The following is a 16,832-nucleotide window of genomic DNA, read 5'->3' on the forward strand; positions in this document are numbered from 1 at the left end:
GCCAGGCGGAGCTGAATTTGGTCCGACACACAGCGCTGTGAGGTGATGTTTCCTGTTTTTGTTAGCGTCCTACCCTCTTTCCATCACACGCTACGTGCGAAAAGAAAAACAGTGAACTGGCTTGGGAGGTAGACTGAGCCAAAAAAAGGAAAAACAAACAAACATACTTATACACCCAAATTGGGCTTGGAGGAGTCATTGCTGACAAGGCTTATGCTTCACAGTACATTTGCTTATTGAGCTGATTTCTTTTCTTTGGTTTGTGTGTGTGCTTATACGTTCTTTCGGGTGTTGTATAGTGAAATTTCTGTCTTGTCCGACACTCTGAAGAGGATGATATCACCAGAGGACAAAGTGAGACTTACAAAGCAACGCTTCTCCAACGTTGATCTCTTAAAAGCAGCAGTTCTTCAAGGCGAGTATTCATCCGACTGCGCGTTCTTCTCCAGGCCGTTCTTGTGGGAAAGCGTCTGTAACAACACTTATGGCTTGAACTTCAAAGATGACGAGCTCTTAAAAGTGCCCAAGGAAGGAGAGGAAGAAGATATCACAGACATTTCACACGTCAAGGAGGAACTTGTACGAAACTCTACAGAGAACGACCCCTTAAGCTTCGATAGCAACATTCTAGATATGATGAAGCTGGATATCGATAGACTGTTGATAGATCCATTATTCCACGAAGAACGTGTGAAACAAGATATCTTGCAGATCATGTATAACTACAACAGGTTTCAACCTTATAAACAAGGGTATCATGAGTTATGTGGGATCATTTATCTACAGTTGTACAAGGAAAACCCTGATCTGCACAAGTCACAGATCAAGATCCAAACATTCAACATTTTTAGCTCCATGATGATCACGCTCGTGCCAAACTTCTATGATTCCGATAACCTGGTTGGGTGGTGTGTCAGTATCTTTAACAAATACCTGAGACTCATAGATCCACCACTCTACGACCTATTGATTAAAACACATAAGATTGAATCGCAAGTTTGGTTGATAAGATGGGTCCGACTGGCATTCTCAAGAGAGATTGGATTGGATAACACCGTCAAGCTTTGGGATTTCATGCTCTGCTATGACCATGATTTCTCCAAATTGTTTCCGTTCTTAATCATACTGTTCTTGATGAAGCTGAAATTGAGAATTGCAGAATGTGATGATAACGGCGAGGTATTGTACCTCTTACTCCATTACCCACATACAGAATTATCTAACGAAGAAGTTAAAACAATGATACAGTGGAGTATCAAATTCTTAACTAGTCCTGAGGATAAGCTGGAATCATTAGGCACTGTACTTAGTAAGAAGCTGCATAAAGGCATTAGATGGGACAAAGTTAAAGATTTGGACAGAATCAAGTTGGAGTTGAAGCTAAAGAGAAGAGTCCAAAGTGCATTGAAACCATAACAGACATGTATCATAGATAGAATGTAAAGAGCATCCAGTCATTGGGATTTCCTAAATCGAAAAATAGGCGTAAAATGATGCAGGTTTTGCACAAGAGAAAAACGAAAAGCGTAAAAACACGCAAATTTCCCCTTTTAGAACATTTTCGTCAAAATGTTAAAAAAACCCACACACACAGCGTTCGACAGGATGTGGAAAAAAAAACGAATAGTACGAAAGTCAACGATTTCAGTTGTAATTCTAAGAAATTGTTACACTTCTCACGAGTGACGGTATCCTTAACAATGAGTATGAAGAGACCTACATTAAAACTTCTCAGCCAAACACAAGGCCATCGTTTCGCATCTGGACATGTCATTGATGGTGCTTTACACAAACGTCCATTGAAGAAAATTGGCCTTGGAAAAGCCAGACCAGCTATTTATTACAAGTTCAACTGTGCTACTGAATACAGTGACGGTGCTGTTGTTATTAGAAGATCCCAGTATCCAAAGGATGAACTTAGATTGATCCAAGATATGCGTAACTCTCCACTTTGGAACTCGACTAGAACCGATCTAGAAGTTGTCGATGCCAACGCCGGTGGTAGATTAGAGAAGTTCAAGCAGAAGTTTGCACAATTTGCTGTTAAGGAGGATACTGAAGAGACTAGTAAACCATCATCAGTTGACTCCAAGAATAAGACTGAAAAGAAGAGTGAAACGAAGGAAGCATCCGCAAAGGAGACCGAAGAACCAGTTAAGGAAGCAAAGAGTGAAGGTGACGGCTTCATGCTTGATGATTACTTGGAGCTCTTGGGACAGAACGTTCAGGAGGTTCAAAAGGGTGGTAAACTTGCAGTCAAGCAAAAGGGTAAGAAGAAATGAGACACATATAAATAGCTACTTTTGTTCTGTACATATAATGATAAGACCTTTCTTTGAAGGAAATGCTGTTGTAAGAGGGCTCTGGTTGTAAGTCACGTGTACAGTTCACCATCAACACGTGATATTATCCATACACATCAATCTTACTGCGAAATCAATAAATAAACAAACAATAAACTGTCAACATTGAGTGATACGGGACAGGGGTAACCACGAAGCAAGATTATAAGCATGGAGAATCCACATGAACAGGTACAAAATGCCTTGTTGGCTCGTATAATCAACAATGTTGTAAGTGTCTACTACATTGGTTTCCTTTTAGGAGTGTTTAGTTTGTGTTTACTAACATCAGTGACAAAAGGAGAGACTGAATGAAAGCGTTGTGATATTGAACAACTCATTACGTGTATGTATACTGTGCGATGCCCCACAGTTGAACTTTGGGGTCAGGATGTTTGGCTACTAACTGTACTTATATATAGGAGGCCAACAAGGACAACTTACAGATGGAGTTGGTTGCACAGATGTGGGAGAACTACCAGGCAAATGCAGAGTTTAATTTACAAGCAACAGGTAATAAGCAGAAGCCACTGTGAACTGGCTTGTGTAGATAAGGAGTTTATATTTTTGGACAGGTTCGATAATTAACGGTATTGGTAACGGGAAAATAAAGTGCGGCAATGTAGTCTACAACCAGAAACGTTCATAATCCAAAGAATGATGTTATTAGTTCTATTATACAAATTTGGTAACTGTGGTGGCTTTTTGTGATACCACTGTCAAGGGAGAATGCTCGTGAAGGTAATGGTTGTGATTCCATAGATGCTTTGAGAGCCGAATTACAGTTCCATGCTCTCTTAAGTGCATATAAATCATATTCAACCAGAGACTAACCCTCATGTTACTGGTACAACAATGCCATATAACCATATGTGACAACTTTTTAGTACTTAAGTGGCTCTTGTTGGGTTGGAAGCATGTTGAAACGTTTCTTCAAAGTAACTCTTTGTCTAGAGTATTTGTCGTCTGGAGAAAATCTAGCTGGGTGGGCAGACTTGGTAATCTCACCAGATTCCGTGATCTTCTTCAGAGTGTAGATTCTCTTTCCATCAGCACCAGTTGTGTACATCAAATGCATCGTGAATAATGAATTTGCTATAAGGTATTCAACAAATGTTTCAAGTTGAAAAGAAACAGAGTATATGAATTTTGGTGATGAGCTGAGAAAAAGTTTTCGCCTACTAAAAAAAACAGTAAAAATCCATTTCTGTCAAATATCCTAAACAGGTAATTACCAAATGTAGAGCTATATGATACGCGCCACATTTCGATGTTGCACCGGTGGACAGATCAGCTTCTTTGGCTTTAAGTCTTACTCTCTTTCTAAGCCATTTTCCATAATTGGTGGATTAAACCTATCAACAACAATGTCGAAGGACCAATTTGCGGATTTGTTGTCCTTCTCAAAGAAGAAGGATGAGTCTACAATGTCTTTACAGGAAATACAGAGGCTTAGAGGGAACAATAGCACTCCCATGAGCGGTGGAATTAACGGTACAGCTGTTAATCAATGGTCAAATTTTGACATATTGGACAAGACTTCCAGTTCAATTCCGAGCGTGAACCCCTCAAAAGCTGATCTATTCGAAGGGTTCGACCTACTTCATTCAAATTCACAGAGTAAACCTGTGAATAAGGTGGCTTCGCCACCACTAAGTGGTGATTTATTTGAAGGTTTTGGCCAGAGTAATGGTTCAAAAAATAACGATCTTTTGGACAGTTTTGACTTTAAACCAGCTGCTACTTCTCCATCTGTACAGTCGCACACACATTTGAATCCAATATCTCAGCCAAAGCAGCAAAAACAGGACAAAGTACCACCTGCTGACGACTTTGATTCGTTGTTCTCAGTGTTTGATACTCCACCAAAACCGCCGGTATCACAACCAGTGTCAAGACCAGTCTCACAACCTACAGAACCTTCCCAGAGACAGGATCATCCACCACGGAAACCACACAGACCAAGACCTCAACAGCCAGAGCCGCAGGTCAATGATGACGCCTTTGACCAGGCCATGGCTGAACTTATAGATATGGGATTCACACCAGAACAGTCAAACTCGGCATTGAAACACGCAGGTGTTGATGTTCAAGCAGCAGTATCTTATATAATGACAAATGCGCATAACAAAGCTCGTGCAGATGCTGGTTTACCTCCTGAAAGGCTCAAGTCAACCCAAAATGGCACTCATGGAAGTGAGGATTACGTCCAAACTTTCCAAAAGTACATGTCTGGTGCCACTAAGAAGTTGATGGAAGTGCAGAGGAAGTTCATGGCACCGTCACCTGCTGAGACCGGTGTTCCAGCATGGATGAGAGATGCGGAAAAGTATAAAGCCAAATCCCAATACGATGATGACCCAGAGGAAATCACCACAGAGGAGTTGAAAAGATTGGCATTGGAAAGGGAGAGGGACTACAAGGCGAAACAGAGATCACCTGCACCTGGACCAAGACCGCAACCTCAGGTTCCAAGAAGAACATACACACCACAACCTCCAGAGAAACCATCGAGACCATTGAGATCACCGTCTCATCAGCCAGAAGAATCACACGTTGATCTTTTCTCCCCTATTCCTTCAAAGCCTAAACAGCAACCACAACCTGTTGTAGATCTTTTCTCCGACAGTTCACTATCAATACCATCTACTAGGGGGTCTAACAGATCAACACCGGTGTCTTCATCAACAGTTTCGAAAGCCACGCCGCAACCAGTACAAAGACCTCAGATTTCTATCTCATCAACACAGTTGGAATTCTTTAAAGACTCTAAGGAACAAGGTGGTATTGCCTTCAAGAATGGAGATTTCACCAGCGCTCTCCAGCACTATGAAACTTCACTGAGTGCATTACCGGAAGGTCATGTCTATCAAATCGTTGCACTATCCAATGTTATTACTTGTCTCATAAAGACTGGTGAAAATAAAAGAGTCCTGGAACTTTCTGAAAAGGCAATTGCTCTTATTGGGCCTTCAAAGGGTAACGGTGAAGAAATCGATGGTAAAAGCATGAAGAACTTTTGGATTAAAGTCATGACAAGACGTGCAGAGGCATTTGAACATTTGGAAAAGTTCAAAGATGCACTGGACTCCTATACACTCCTTATTGAAAACGGAGGAGCAACAAAATCTGTCATGGATGGTAAGAAACGTTGTAACGATGTTTTAAATCCTAGACCAAAGTCCACTGCGCCATCAAGACCTGTATCTAGACAACCAGCAAAGGCCGCAACTCCAAGACCAAGAGTCGCCACACCTGCTCAGTCTTCATCACAGGCATCTGATAGAATCCGTGAGACTCTACAAAAGGAATCACAGTTTGAAGATGATAGATTCAAACTTCACGATGTTGTTGAACAGAAACTGAACAGCTGGAAAACTGGTAAGGAGGATAACCTTCGTGCGTTGCTTTCAAATTTGGATACCGTTCTATGGACAGAGACACAATGGAAAAAGGTTAGCATGGGTGATCTTGTTATGCCAAAGAAGGTTAAAATCTGCTATTTGAAGGCAGTTGCAAAAGTTCACCCTGATAAGATTCCACCAGATGCTACGAGCGAACAAAAAATGCTCGCTGAAGGTATCTTTGTTGTACTGAATACTGCTTGGGAAGGATTCAAACAACAAAATGGTATGAATTGACCATTATTTGTAAATAAAGTAACATTGCATTAATACATAATAAGTCTCTTTTTCTTTTGTCTGTCAATCCTCTATATAGTTGTTTTAACAATGTTGACTGATGTACTATTAGCAGCTGCTGCCTGCGCCGAGGTCATTTCAGTTTGATATCTCTTTATAGCCACTGAAAGTGATTGCTTCAAAGAGCTGAAGTATGCCTTGCACAACTCTTTCGAGTGGTCATCTTTCATGCTTGTCACTGCACTATCTATACGTTCATAAGACTTCCTCAGCGACTTGTACAAATTATTCAACGTAGATGCTTGTGATGGATCACCAGAGTTGAAATGTAACCAGAAATGTCTTAAAAATTCCACAGAGGTGGCATGCGTAATCCGGATGGATTCCAGAGTATCCTTGTCAAAATTTGGGTCAGTTTCATCTTCAACTTCATGGTGTTCCTGTTCCTCCAGAGTTCTATATACCTGCCAGCTTTGTTTTGACTGTTTGGAGTTCAATCTTACCGATTGTAAAATACTTTCTGTGGCCTTTTCAATGCTTGGACGTTTTGAAGGTGAGTAAACTTCGTGCAAGTCAAACTCTTCATCCAATTGACGTTTCAAGTTTTGAGTGTATTGTATAAATTCTTGTCTTGATACCTGTCTGGTTTGTTGCTTTTGATCTATATCAGGTTTCAAGGAGATCTTTGCATATTCAGCTTGTTTTTCTGGTTCCAGATCTTTTATCATTAATTCTTCCCGGATTCTATCTAATTCTGCTTCTTCCTTAGTCTTTTGTAGATCTGGAGTTGCCTGTCGTGAGTACTCCAGTTCTAAACTGTTCATCATCTTATGACTCAACCTATTCATACTTCTCATAGCGCTGACCGTTTCAGGCAATGCGTTCGGTTTCATTGTAATATCTGGTGCGTTTCCCAGTTTGGTAGAGTCGTCCTCCTGGTTACCTTCAACGTCAATAGTCTTATTGACTTTATGAAGTAGACTTTCGTCTTCATGTTTTTCAAAATCGATATCCATATTGATGTATTTATCCAAGATAACGTCACCTCTCAGATTAGTTGCTATCCTTTCACCTTTTAGCTTCATCAGCAACTTTGAGCTGAAGAATCTAGACCAAAATTCACCTTCACTCAACCTTGGGACGTTATCGTCGTATGCCTTTCTAACAACTGGGTACTGTTCGAAAATTGCGTGGATCTTTTCCCTTGTTACACTAACATTAACTTGGTTGTCACTAGTAGCAGTGGTCTTGATTGTACTGAGCACGTTATATGGGCCTTTCTTCTGTGAGTTGCTCAACGCAAAAGCTCTTAACAGGTGTACTCTCGTTTGCCAAAATTCAGAAGCCTCTAAACCTTGATTAATCACAGCCTCTTTGAAAGTTGACATCAATTCTTTGTTCTCCAATAGCAGTTTCTGTTGCAGTTGATGATTCCCCAGTAGCTTCTTAGTATTAAGTGCCTCGTCCAGAAATGTAGTGTTGATCAACGGTTTCTCTGGAGCAGGCGTAGAACTCTGAGACTGAGCGGCCTGTAGAGCAGACTTGTGTCTAGCAACAGTTTGCTGCAGGGCTTCCTTCACGTTATCCATAACCAGCCTGTTGTTAAAGGAGAACAGATAGTTCACAGGCTCATCTGCGTCAGACTTCTTTGTTATAATCTTCAACATCATCTTCTCAGAAGTCGCAGCAGTCGCCTGAAGGTGCTGAATGGTACTCAGTTCAAACTCAACAACCGTTGGATCATCAGCAGCTCTCCACTGCAAAATGGACGGTGTTCTATCCTCATATATCGTGACAACACCAACTTTCTTCTTATGGATAGCAGCACCAGAGACAAGCGACATTGAGACTTGTGGAGTACGGAAACACAGCAAGTATCTCCTCAGTAATGGAAAACAATATCATCAACCCGGTACTTTGATCGAGTCGTTCATCATTCCCGCTATGAATTCTTTTACCTTATAGTGTCTGTACCAAAACAGCTAACGCACGGGCACATAACCTATTGTTTCAGGCTGCTTGGTACTATAGAGGCGGTGTCCAGGTGTTTCGAGCAGGTGGGATGAAGTCAAAGAGGGAAAAAAAAATTTCCAAATTGGCCAAAACTCTTCCACAGTTTGAAGGGTATACAGGGACTTGTTCTTAAACATTACAAACACTCTAGAATGGTTTACATTGGTATCTCATTTGGTAACACCACATCTTCAATTGCTGCTCCATCAAAGGACGGCTCTATCGAGGTCATTGCTAACCCAGATGGTGAGCGTGCGATCCCATCTGCTTTGGCTTACATTGGTGATGATGAGTACCACGGTGGTCAAGCTTTGGCTCATTTGATTAGAAACCCTCAAAACACCATCATCAACTTCAGAGACTTCCTCGGTGAGTCTTATGAAAAGGTTGACCCAACTTTGACGGAGAAGAGTGCGAAGGCTCAAGATTTGAACGGCTCTGTTGGATTTGAAGTCTCCATTGGTGAAGACAAGGAAGCTTTAAAGCTTACTGCACAGGAGATCACTGTTAGACACTTGAAGAACTTGAAAGCTGCAGCTGAAGACTATTTGGGTAAGTCTGTTGAAGGTACTGTGATTGCCATCCCAACCAACTTTACAGATGCTCAAAAGAAGGAGTTGAACAGTGCCGCTTCTGAAGCCGGTCTTAAAGTGGTTCAATTTATCAGCGAGCCATCTGCTGCCTTGTTGGCACACACATCTGTTGACGATAAGCTTATCACAGATAAGACATATGTTGTTGCTGATTTTGGTGGTGTCAGATCCGATGCTGCAGTGATCTCTGTCCGTGGTGGTATTCTCACAGTACTCGCCACTGCCCATGACTACGAACTTGGCGGTGACAAGTTGGACGATGCTCTCAGTGAATACATTGCAAAGGAATTTGAGAAGAAGTACAAAGTTGATCCAAGAAAGACTGCTCGTTCTTTAGCTAAGCTTAAAGACGCTGCCATCTTAGCAAGAAAGACGCTTTCAAACGTTTCCACTGCTACGATCTCCATTGAATCTCTAGCTGAAGGTATTGACTTCCACTCTTCCATAAACAGATTGCGTTATGAATTGACTGCTAGAAACGTTTTGAACCAAATGACCGATTTCGTCGAAGCCGTTGTCAAGAAAGCCAACTTGGATGTGTTGGACATTGATGAAGTGTTGCTCGTTGGTGGTGTTTCAAACACACCAAAGCTTGCGTCAAACATCGAGGCTGTTTTCCCAGAGTCCACCGCTGTTATTGCCCCATCTACTGATTCTAAGGCCACCTACCCAGAGGAGCTTGTTGCGCGTGGTGCATCCATCCAAGCCTCCTTGTTGGAGAACTTTGACGACGAGGAGATTGCTGAATCCCAATCCCCAGTCATCATCAACACGCAGCACTTGACCAAGGCCATTGGTCTGGTCGGTGCTGAAGGTGAGTTCATCACTGTTCTGAAACAGGAGTCCACTTACCCAATCCGCAAGACCTTGACACTGAACTCTCCAAAGGGTGACGTTCTTTTGACCATTGTCGAAGGTGAGGCCACCGTCAAGGAGACCACCTTGGAGCCGGAAGCCCCAGAAGACGATGATGAGTACTCAGACGAAGAACCAGAGGTGATCAAGGAGAAGCTCTACATCCCAGGTAAGAAGCTCGCAGAGTTGGCCGTCAGAGACGTCACCACCGACACCTTGGACGTTGTGTTCAACATCACAAAGGAAGGTACCCTCTCTGTGAGCGCCAGAGAGCCAAGACAAGGCTCTGTTCCATTCAAGGGAGAAGTCTCTCATGACTGAGAACACCGTGTAAGCCTTTCACTCGGACTTGTTTAGTGCTTCAAATAGAGAAAACAACAACAAACACTGAATTGCGTAGCTTATGTAATCCCGCCGTGACACAAAAAGCCGTTGCGATGAACTGGCGGTTGGCGCAACACACATGAAAATTTTTCTTTCTCTCGTGCTTCCCGCTCCGCTTAAAAGGGTCCTGGTCTGGAGGATTTTTTTGCCTAATTTGTTCGTGCGATGAGCCTTCACCTCATCGCTCGATCTGGGGAAGCCGGTACCAAAGCCACGCGCTGGATACAGAACGAGGTTCACTACGAGTGTACTTTCACGGAGCAATGTCGTCTGTGTTATCCTTCAAAGATCACTGTAAGTTCACTGCGCAGCGAGCTGTGCGTAAGTTCACCACGAGAGATGGGCTGCTGGGTGATTACAACTATAAGTTCCTGTTCACACCACGTTTGCCCTTCACTAAGCGCACCAGGGTGTCGCAGCCGTTTTTCGGCCTAAACGACGAGATGCCCGTAGTGCTAGGGCTTATACTGGGCTTACAGCACTCGTTGGCGATGCTTGCTGGTGTTATTACACCTCCGCTGATCATCTCTTACTCTGTGAATGCCACCACAGAGACACAGCAGTACTTTGTTTCAACCTCGCTGATTGTGAGTGCGCTTCTCTCTGTGATCCAAATCACAAGATTCCACATCTACAAGACTCCGTACTACCTGGGCTCCGGTATGCTTTCTGTTGTTGGAACAAGTTTTGGTGTGATTGTTGTCGTACAGAAGGTTCTTCCCATCATGTACAACTCTGGGTTTTGTCCTGTGAGTGAAGACGGCACTCAACTGCCATGTCCAGATGGCTACGGTGCTATACTGGGAACCTCATGTGTCTGCTCGCTTTTGGAGATCTCAATGAGCTTCATTCCTCCAAGGTTTCTGAAAAAGTTGTTCCCAGCCACGGTCACAGGTACAGTTGTTCTTCTAATGGGTGTTTCCTTGATCAAAGCTGGGTTCCAAGATTGGGTAGGGGGCTCAGGTTGTGTTGATGCTATATGTCCATCTGAAGGTGCACCTCGTGCAGCAGAATGGGGGTCTGCCCAGTTCATTGGTTTGGGATTCCTCGTGTACGTTACAATCATAATTGCTGAGAAATGGGGTGCACCAATTATGAAGTCCTGTTCTGTTATTCTGGGCCTCTTGGTAGGATGCATTGTCGCTGCAGCTTGTGGCTACTTTGATAGATCTTCTATAGATGCAGCAAATGTCGCATCTTTTATCTGGGTGGAAACGTTCAGGCTATCTGTATACGGGCCTGCAGTGCTTCCAATGCTCATTGTCTATGTCGTGTTATGTGTTGAAACCATTGGTGATCTAACAGCCACCTCAGAAGTTTCGAGACTGGAAGTGGAAGGTCCAGCTTATGAGTCCCGTATCCAAGGTGGTGTCTTAGCAGATGGCTTTAATGGACTCATTGCCGGTCTTTGCACCATCACCCCAATGTCAACCTTTGCACAGAACAATGGTGTCATATCAATCACCAAATGTGCAAACAGAACTGCAGGCTATTGGTGTTGTCTCTTCTTATTGATCATGGGTATATTCACAAAATTTGCAGCCTCATTGGTGGCCATTCCAAAGCCTGTCCTTGGTGGTATGACTTCTTTCTTATTCACATCAGTTGCAGTTTCCGGTGTTCGAATCATAGCAACATGTAAGTTCACAAGACGTGATAGATTTGTGCTTACAGCTGCACTACTTCCTGGATTTGGTGCCATTTTGGTACCAAACTGGTTTGATAACGTTTTCCACTACTCAGGAACCAATACTGCGCTCCAAGGGTTTCTGGATGCCATTGTCGTCATTATGGAATCATCATATGCAATGGGAGGTATAATTGCAACTATTCTCAACTTGATGCTTCCGGAGATGAACGACGATGATGGAGATGATGAGATTCCGGATGACCTCTCTAAAGACTTTGATGAACTGCAAATGGATGACTATGTGCAACAATATGACGATTTGGACAAGCAAGCAGAGAGCTCACAGAAGATCAAGCATTTAAAATCCGGTTCAACTTCTCATACAACCACTTATGAGGGAAGGTCATCAAATATTAATGATCATACAGAGTGATTCTAGAGACAACCAACTATCGTTACAATACTTATACAAGAAAAAAACAGAAACACAAATCAATTAATTAGCTTATCAAGCACCTGTACTTGTTCTCACCCTCTGTAATGTGTCTAAAATTTGGTCATAAGCATTGTTCAGTTCTTCCTCTTCTTCAGTATCACTCTCAGTCTCGCTTCCACTGTCAGCTTCGCTCACATTGGAAACAATCTTCTTCGCAGGCATATTTGATGCAGTGTTTTGCATGGTTTGAGTTAAGATATCACGATCCTTATTTGATAAGAAATTATCCTGATGATCAGATGGGTGCGACTTTTTATAGATATCACCAATCGTGACACCCTTCTCCTTCAATTTCTCGAGTGCATCCATAACGGTATCAACGTCGTTGCTCTTAAGGATCGAGTTCTTGAGGTCTTCACCACTAATATTACTGATGGCATTAGCCAATTGGTCATCTGCAATGATCTGATCCACTAAACCACTAGATTTGATCATTCCAGCTAACTTCAAGACAGAAGCTTCCTCTTTCAATTTACTATCGTCCTTGGCACGGCCAGGATCATCTTCCGTAATTGCTTGCGTTTCAGAGTGATCAACGTGTGTCTGGCTGACACCAAATGGTAATAGTTCGGCATGTCCATGTGTATCCATATAGTCTGAAAGCGCAATATTTGTGCTGGATCTTCTGGCCATTGGGTTGGCGGCGAGTGGTGATCTGTGCGAATCCTTTGACTCAATTTCGATCTTATGAATCATATCATGTATGGTGGCACGCTTACCGAGAAGATGGAGTCCCTTTTCAATGGAACTATCAATGAAACAGAAACGAATTAGAGCTTCTTTTCCTTCAGTGTTCAATTGTCCTTGCAATCTCAGCTTGAAAAGCTCATCAATGGAATCGTGAATATTCTTTCTGACTCTCAACGTCTTCTTCAATAGTCTTTCGACCAACTTAGAATCAATGTTGTTGTCGTCATGTGCAGTGATTAACTTTGTGATTTCCTCTTGTAAGTCATTCAACTCGTTCTCAGCCAAATCACTGCCAACTTGCCCGTGTGATGAAATCTCTTGTTGCATGTTTCTGACAGTGTATAAACTGATTTCATCTTTAAACTTAGCTGGAATCTCATCAAAGTCAATGTCAAGAGTCATCACTGATTTAGAATTCTTAATTGCAGTGGCCAAGGCAGATGCTGCAGTGAAATCAATGTGATTACCTATCAAGGATACATATGACAATGATTTACAGAATGGTATGAGTTCTGCAAAGGCAACAATGGTATTCTGGTTCATATCATTGTACTCCAAATGAATTCTAGATAACCTTGGGAACAGTGGTAGACATTGTGCCAAACCAATCATGATTTCTGGGAACAATTTCTTGTTGTTGGACAGATCTAAGTACCTCAAATCTTTTAATCCAGTACTGTTTGAGATGAAACGATCCACAACACCTCCATCGTTGTTCAAGTTACACGAGTTGAAGGATAAGAATCTAAAGTTGGCCTGACGAATACGTTCATCGGTCATTGCACCCAAGAAATCTTTAATCGTAGTACTCAAATCGTTGTATCCCAAATCGAGACCGATGACTTTGGTAACGTCAAGTTTGGATCCAAGTACCATAACCTGGTTCTTGGTCAAATCGTTATATGCCAAACCAAGTCTCTTCGTAGATATGGAAACACCCAAATCTATCAAATTAGCGAACTCTTCATCACTCATTTTCGCACCGTTAATAATCAGCTCTTCCACTCCATTTCTAGACATTAGCGCAGCGTTGAATAAGTTCCAGTTCATATCACTTCTCGAGTTCATATCACATTCCATGCGTACAATAGTAGATGGAGTAGACGTCTTTGAGGGCTTCTGAACATTGGTATGCAAACTTGGAACGTTTGTGAGATCAATACGAGATAACGACTTGTTCTTTGTCAAGAACCAGCACAACAATCTCCACCCCATTTCATCGATAGGTGTATTTCTCAAAGTCAACTTTTCAAACTCTTTTTTGGCCACCAATGCACTCAAGATGATTCTAAACATTTCAGAACTTAATGAAACACCATCTAGAGAGACACATAGGACAGGAGCAATAGAAATAAAGTCACTGAAAGTTAAAACCTCTACTAGAGATGGTTTAGGATTTCTCAACTGAAGCAAAGCAATTGGATCTGTAGATTTTGGCTTGATCTGTTTCATGGTTGCAGGAATTGGTAAGATTTCTCTCAAATGACAACATCTCGTATACAACACATCCAATGGCACTTTAGTATCTTGTGGGGGATAGACACCATCTTGATCCACAGTCATGTCTGTACCAGTACTATTTGTAGCTAGCGATGCAGAGCTCTTGTTGTGACGTATCATTGGTTTGTCAATGTTGATCTTTGTAGCGTGTGTACTGACAGTGACTTCGTCCTCACAGTTTGTACGTGTACGAGATAACTCATTTGGAGCTTCATGGCCTCTGGCTTCAGCTGCTGCTTCAGCTGCTGCAACAGCACGAGCACGACTATGACCTTCGTTCTCAGAGATATCTGAGTCGATTGAGTCTGTTGGGGATACAGGGGATCCAGGGGATTCATCAGTATGCTCTGATTCGTGTGCTTGTTTCAACGCTTCTCCTTCTGGAGGTTGTGTTGTGATCTTCAAATGACCAGATCCACCAACGACCAACCCACCACCACCTTGAGTCAAGATCTGTCTTCTTTCTGCAAGAGACAACTTATGGATGACAATGCTTCCATCTTTCAAAATCTCAACTTCACCCTTTCTTGGTGTTCTTGAAGGGATCTGTTGAGGAGGGTCGTTGAAGAATACAGGAACGTCAAACGATACCCGTTTCAACTTTGGCAAATTCTCCAAACCAGGAATGACCACCGCTGTAGGCTTAGCTGGAGATTCCTTTGCTGCTGAGGTTGTGCGGCTCAATGTAGAATCACTAGCAGAGCTGTGATGACGACGTAGAAAGCCTAGTCTTGAGCCTGAGTTCGAGCTCTGTTGACCAGCAGAGTCCACTGGTGCCATTCCTGCAGGCACTGCTTTCTTTTCATGCACCATGGCTGAAGGCCAAGGTGAAGTAGCTGGATGAGGTGGGATGGGTCTTCCACGTACATCGAACTGGACTTGTATTGTCGACTTCTTCTTATCTGAACGGGATGCTGACGATATGGAGGATGAAACGGAAGGTGCCTTATTCGACGTCTCTTCGCGTTCTGTCGAGAGATCCTGTTGTAACTTGTCGAAACCCTTAGCCTTATAATAACGGAAGAATTCCTCCAATTTCGGATCCAGATGAGCATTGTCAAATGCCAATGATTTCGTTCTTTGTAAGCGCTCGCTGGAGTCGTGTCCAGACGCAGCAGCTGGCTTCTTTGCACTGAGATGACTATCATCTCTTGACATTGGTTTCAACGTTGGAGATTGTAATCTTTGAGGTTCAGAGCTCTTCTTGGAGAAGATCGACTTGAAGAATCCCTTCTTCTTCACAGGCTGAGCTGGTAGCGACTTTGTTCTCGTCAAGATATGTCCCGTAGACTCCTGTGCTGGTGAAGGAGTAGGTCTTAGCCCGGTGGACAAGGCCTGGGGAGAATGAACAGGAGAAGGCGATCTTGCCTGTGATGCCGGCACGGCACTCTTCACCGTGTGAGACGATGAAGCTGAGCTTGTGTGTTTATGTGGCACTGGCATTGGCGCTTGGCTTTCTGGAAGCTTACCCCTTAAGAACCAGTCAATCTCATTGTTTGAAACTTCTCTGTCTTTCCTCGTGCCTGTCATGACTGCAACACTGTTTCTTTATTCCCTGCTCTAACTATAAGGTGTAACACACAATTAAAATGACCAGATCACAATAGCAAACGGATCCCTGTACCTGATGGTTGTCAAATGCAATCTGCCCAAAGTTGGAACTATACTATGGGTCAGGATTTATATGTCAAAAATGCCAAACAACGCAGCGGGCGAGTCTTGCTTGTCTAAGAGGGGAGTGGAAAAAAGCAATAGGAAATCAGCACCGAAACAATCTTCACTTCCTTGGTGTAACGTTCTAATATTATGTTTGAAAAAAGTGATGATCTTCAATGCTTTACGATAAAGCGTCCGTAATACAAACGTTCAAGGGGAAGAAAGAGAGAAAAAATACACACAGGGAAGAAACGGAAATTAGCTGTGGAAACCTGCAAAAAACGTACGGGGGGAAGCGAATTCTACTTGGAGATTTTTAAACAAGGCAGCACAAATATTGTTTTTTCCCCTTTCTTTGTGCGTGTTCTTCTTCCGCCAGGCGGCCCTTCTGGCGGGAACAGGCTGAGAAAGCTCGTGGGGCAGGATCCAGTGTGGGAAATCTCTCCCTATGGCCGGGCTTATTTAGAGGGGGACATATATACAGAGAATCTTTACTTTATTGGGTTTCCTTGATTCGAAGTAGGAGAGTGTTTCCACTCTGGAGATTGTTAGATACTGTGGGTTCCACTTTGGAATGGAACGATTCTGTTATTGTATCATCACGATTGTCGGTTGTTTATGCGATGTGTGTGTGAATGACCCGTGTTGGCCCTGTTGTTCTATGTCAACAGTGGAAAAGTCATAAGTTATGGCTCAGCCGTTTGACGCCTGCGCCTGGTAGGCTGGTTTTCTCAGCAGACTGGGGTGGTTTCCACGGCACACTGGGGTGGTTTCTGGGTTCAACGTTAGGGTGAATGTCCCATGAAACCGTGGCTCAACGACGGCTGTTGGCTTTGAGCACTATCGGCTTCATCCACTGCCATAGACACTCAGTAAACACATGCGTGGAGCCTTAGAGTTCACGCCCACTGCTTAGGGTCCTGAGAAAATAGGCACCCCATGTGAGTGACACTAGTTACAGATGCAACGGATCCAGAAAAGAAATGTTTCTGATTAGACCCTACTAATCGTTTAACCTGCTCCCCCCCCCCC

The 16,832-nt window shown here is 43.0% G+C and overlaps 10 protein-coding genes across 10 annotated transcripts; 6 read left to right on the forward strand and 4 right to left on the reverse strand.

The window, feature by feature from the left end:
- Positions 1-333: 333 nt before the first annotated feature.
- On the forward strand, positions 334-1,416 carry GYP6 (GTPase-activating protein GYP6; the record flags this gene model as incomplete). The annotated part of the gene is made up of 1 exon (XM_020213532.1): positions 334-1,416. The coding sequence occupies one exon, from the start codon at positions 334-336 to the stop codon at positions 1,414-1,416; it is 1,083 nt and encodes a 360-aa protein (XP_020073575.1).
- A 368-nt stretch (positions 1,417-1,784) lies between these two features.
- Positions 1,785-2,276, forward strand: MRPL36 (mitochondrial 54S ribosomal protein bL31m; the record flags this gene model as incomplete). Its single annotated transcript, XM_020212159.1, has 1 exon — positions 1,785-2,276. A coding segment is annotated over one exon (492 nt), but the record flags the coding sequence as incomplete, so codon positions are not given.
- Positions 2,277-2,478: 202 nt separating this feature from the next.
- Positions 2,479-2,978, forward strand: DAD4 (Dad4p). Its single transcript, XM_020214219.1, has 3 exons — positions 2,479-2,573; positions 2,644-2,688; positions 2,765-2,978. The coding sequence occupies exons 1-3, from the start codon at positions 2,514-2,516 to the stop codon at positions 2,876-2,878; spliced, it is 219 nt and encodes a 72-aa protein (XP_020073577.1). The 5' UTR covers positions 2,479-2,513; the 3' UTR covers positions 2,879-2,978.
- A 6-nt stretch (positions 2,979-2,984) lies between these two features.
- On the reverse strand, positions 2,985-3,278 carry CYBJADRAFT_165807 (uncharacterized protein). The gene has a single exon (XM_020214220.1). The coding sequence runs from the start codon at positions 3,180-3,182 to the stop codon at positions 3,018-3,020; it is 165 nt and encodes a 54-aa protein (XP_020073578.1). The 5' UTR covers positions 3,183-3,278; the 3' UTR covers positions 2,985-3,017.
- On the reverse strand, positions 2,995-3,476 carry NOP10 (snoRNP complex protein NOP10). Its single transcript, XM_020214221.1, has one exon. It carries the CDS (start codon positions 3,418-3,420, stop codon positions 3,226-3,228), a length of 195 nt encoding a protein of 64 aa, XP_020073579.1. The 5' UTR covers positions 3,421-3,476; the 3' UTR covers positions 2,995-3,225.
- A 222-nt stretch (positions 3,477-3,698) lies between these two features.
- Positions 3,699-6,035, forward strand: SWA2 (auxilin-like protein SWA2). The gene has a single exon (XM_020214222.1). It carries the CDS (start codon positions 3,710-3,712, stop codon positions 5,981-5,983), a length of 2,274 nt encoding a protein of 757 aa, XP_020073580.1. The 5' UTR covers positions 3,699-3,709; the 3' UTR covers positions 5,984-6,035.
- On the reverse strand, positions 6,006-7,895 carry TFB1 (TFIIH/NER complex subunit TFB1). Its single transcript, XM_020214223.1, has one exon. The coding sequence runs from the start codon at positions 7,825-7,827 to the stop codon at positions 6,055-6,057; it is 1,773 nt and encodes a 590-aa protein (XP_020073581.1). The 5' UTR covers positions 7,828-7,895; the 3' UTR covers positions 6,006-6,054.
- Positions 7,896-8,097: 202 nt separating this feature from the next.
- SSZ1 (ribosome-associated complex protein SSZ1) lies at positions 8,098-9,924 on the forward strand. The gene has a single exon (XM_020213267.1). The coding sequence runs from the start codon at positions 8,149-8,151 to the stop codon at positions 9,763-9,765; it is 1,617 nt and encodes a 538-aa protein (XP_020073582.1). The 5' UTR covers positions 8,098-8,148; the 3' UTR covers positions 9,766-9,924.
- A 167-nt stretch (positions 9,925-10,091) lies between these two features.
- CYBJADRAFT_123115 (nucleobase:cation symporter-2 family protein) lies at positions 10,092-11,891 on the forward strand (the record flags this gene model as incomplete). Its single annotated transcript, XM_020212463.1, has 1 exon — positions 10,092-11,891. One exon carries the CDS (start codon positions 10,092-10,094, stop codon positions 11,889-11,891), a length of 1,800 nt encoding a protein of 599 aa, XP_020073583.1.
- A 75-nt stretch (positions 11,892-11,966) lies between these two features.
- Positions 11,967-15,302, reverse strand: MHP1 (Mhp1p; the record flags this gene model as incomplete). Its single annotated transcript, XM_020212384.1, has 1 exon — positions 11,967-15,302. One exon carries the CDS (start codon positions 15,300-15,302, stop codon positions 11,967-11,969), a length of 3,336 nt encoding a protein of 1,111 aa, XP_020073584.1.
- Positions 15,303-16,832: the final 1,530 nt, after the last annotated feature.

Source organism: Cyberlindnera jadinii, assembly GCF_001661405.1.
Source record: "Cyberlindnera jadinii NRRL Y-1542 unplaced genomic scaffold CYBJAscaffold_1, whole genome shotgun sequence".
NCBI lineage: Eukaryota > Fungi > Ascomycota > Saccharomycetes > Phaffomycetales > Wickerhamomycetaceae > Williopsis > Williopsis jadinii.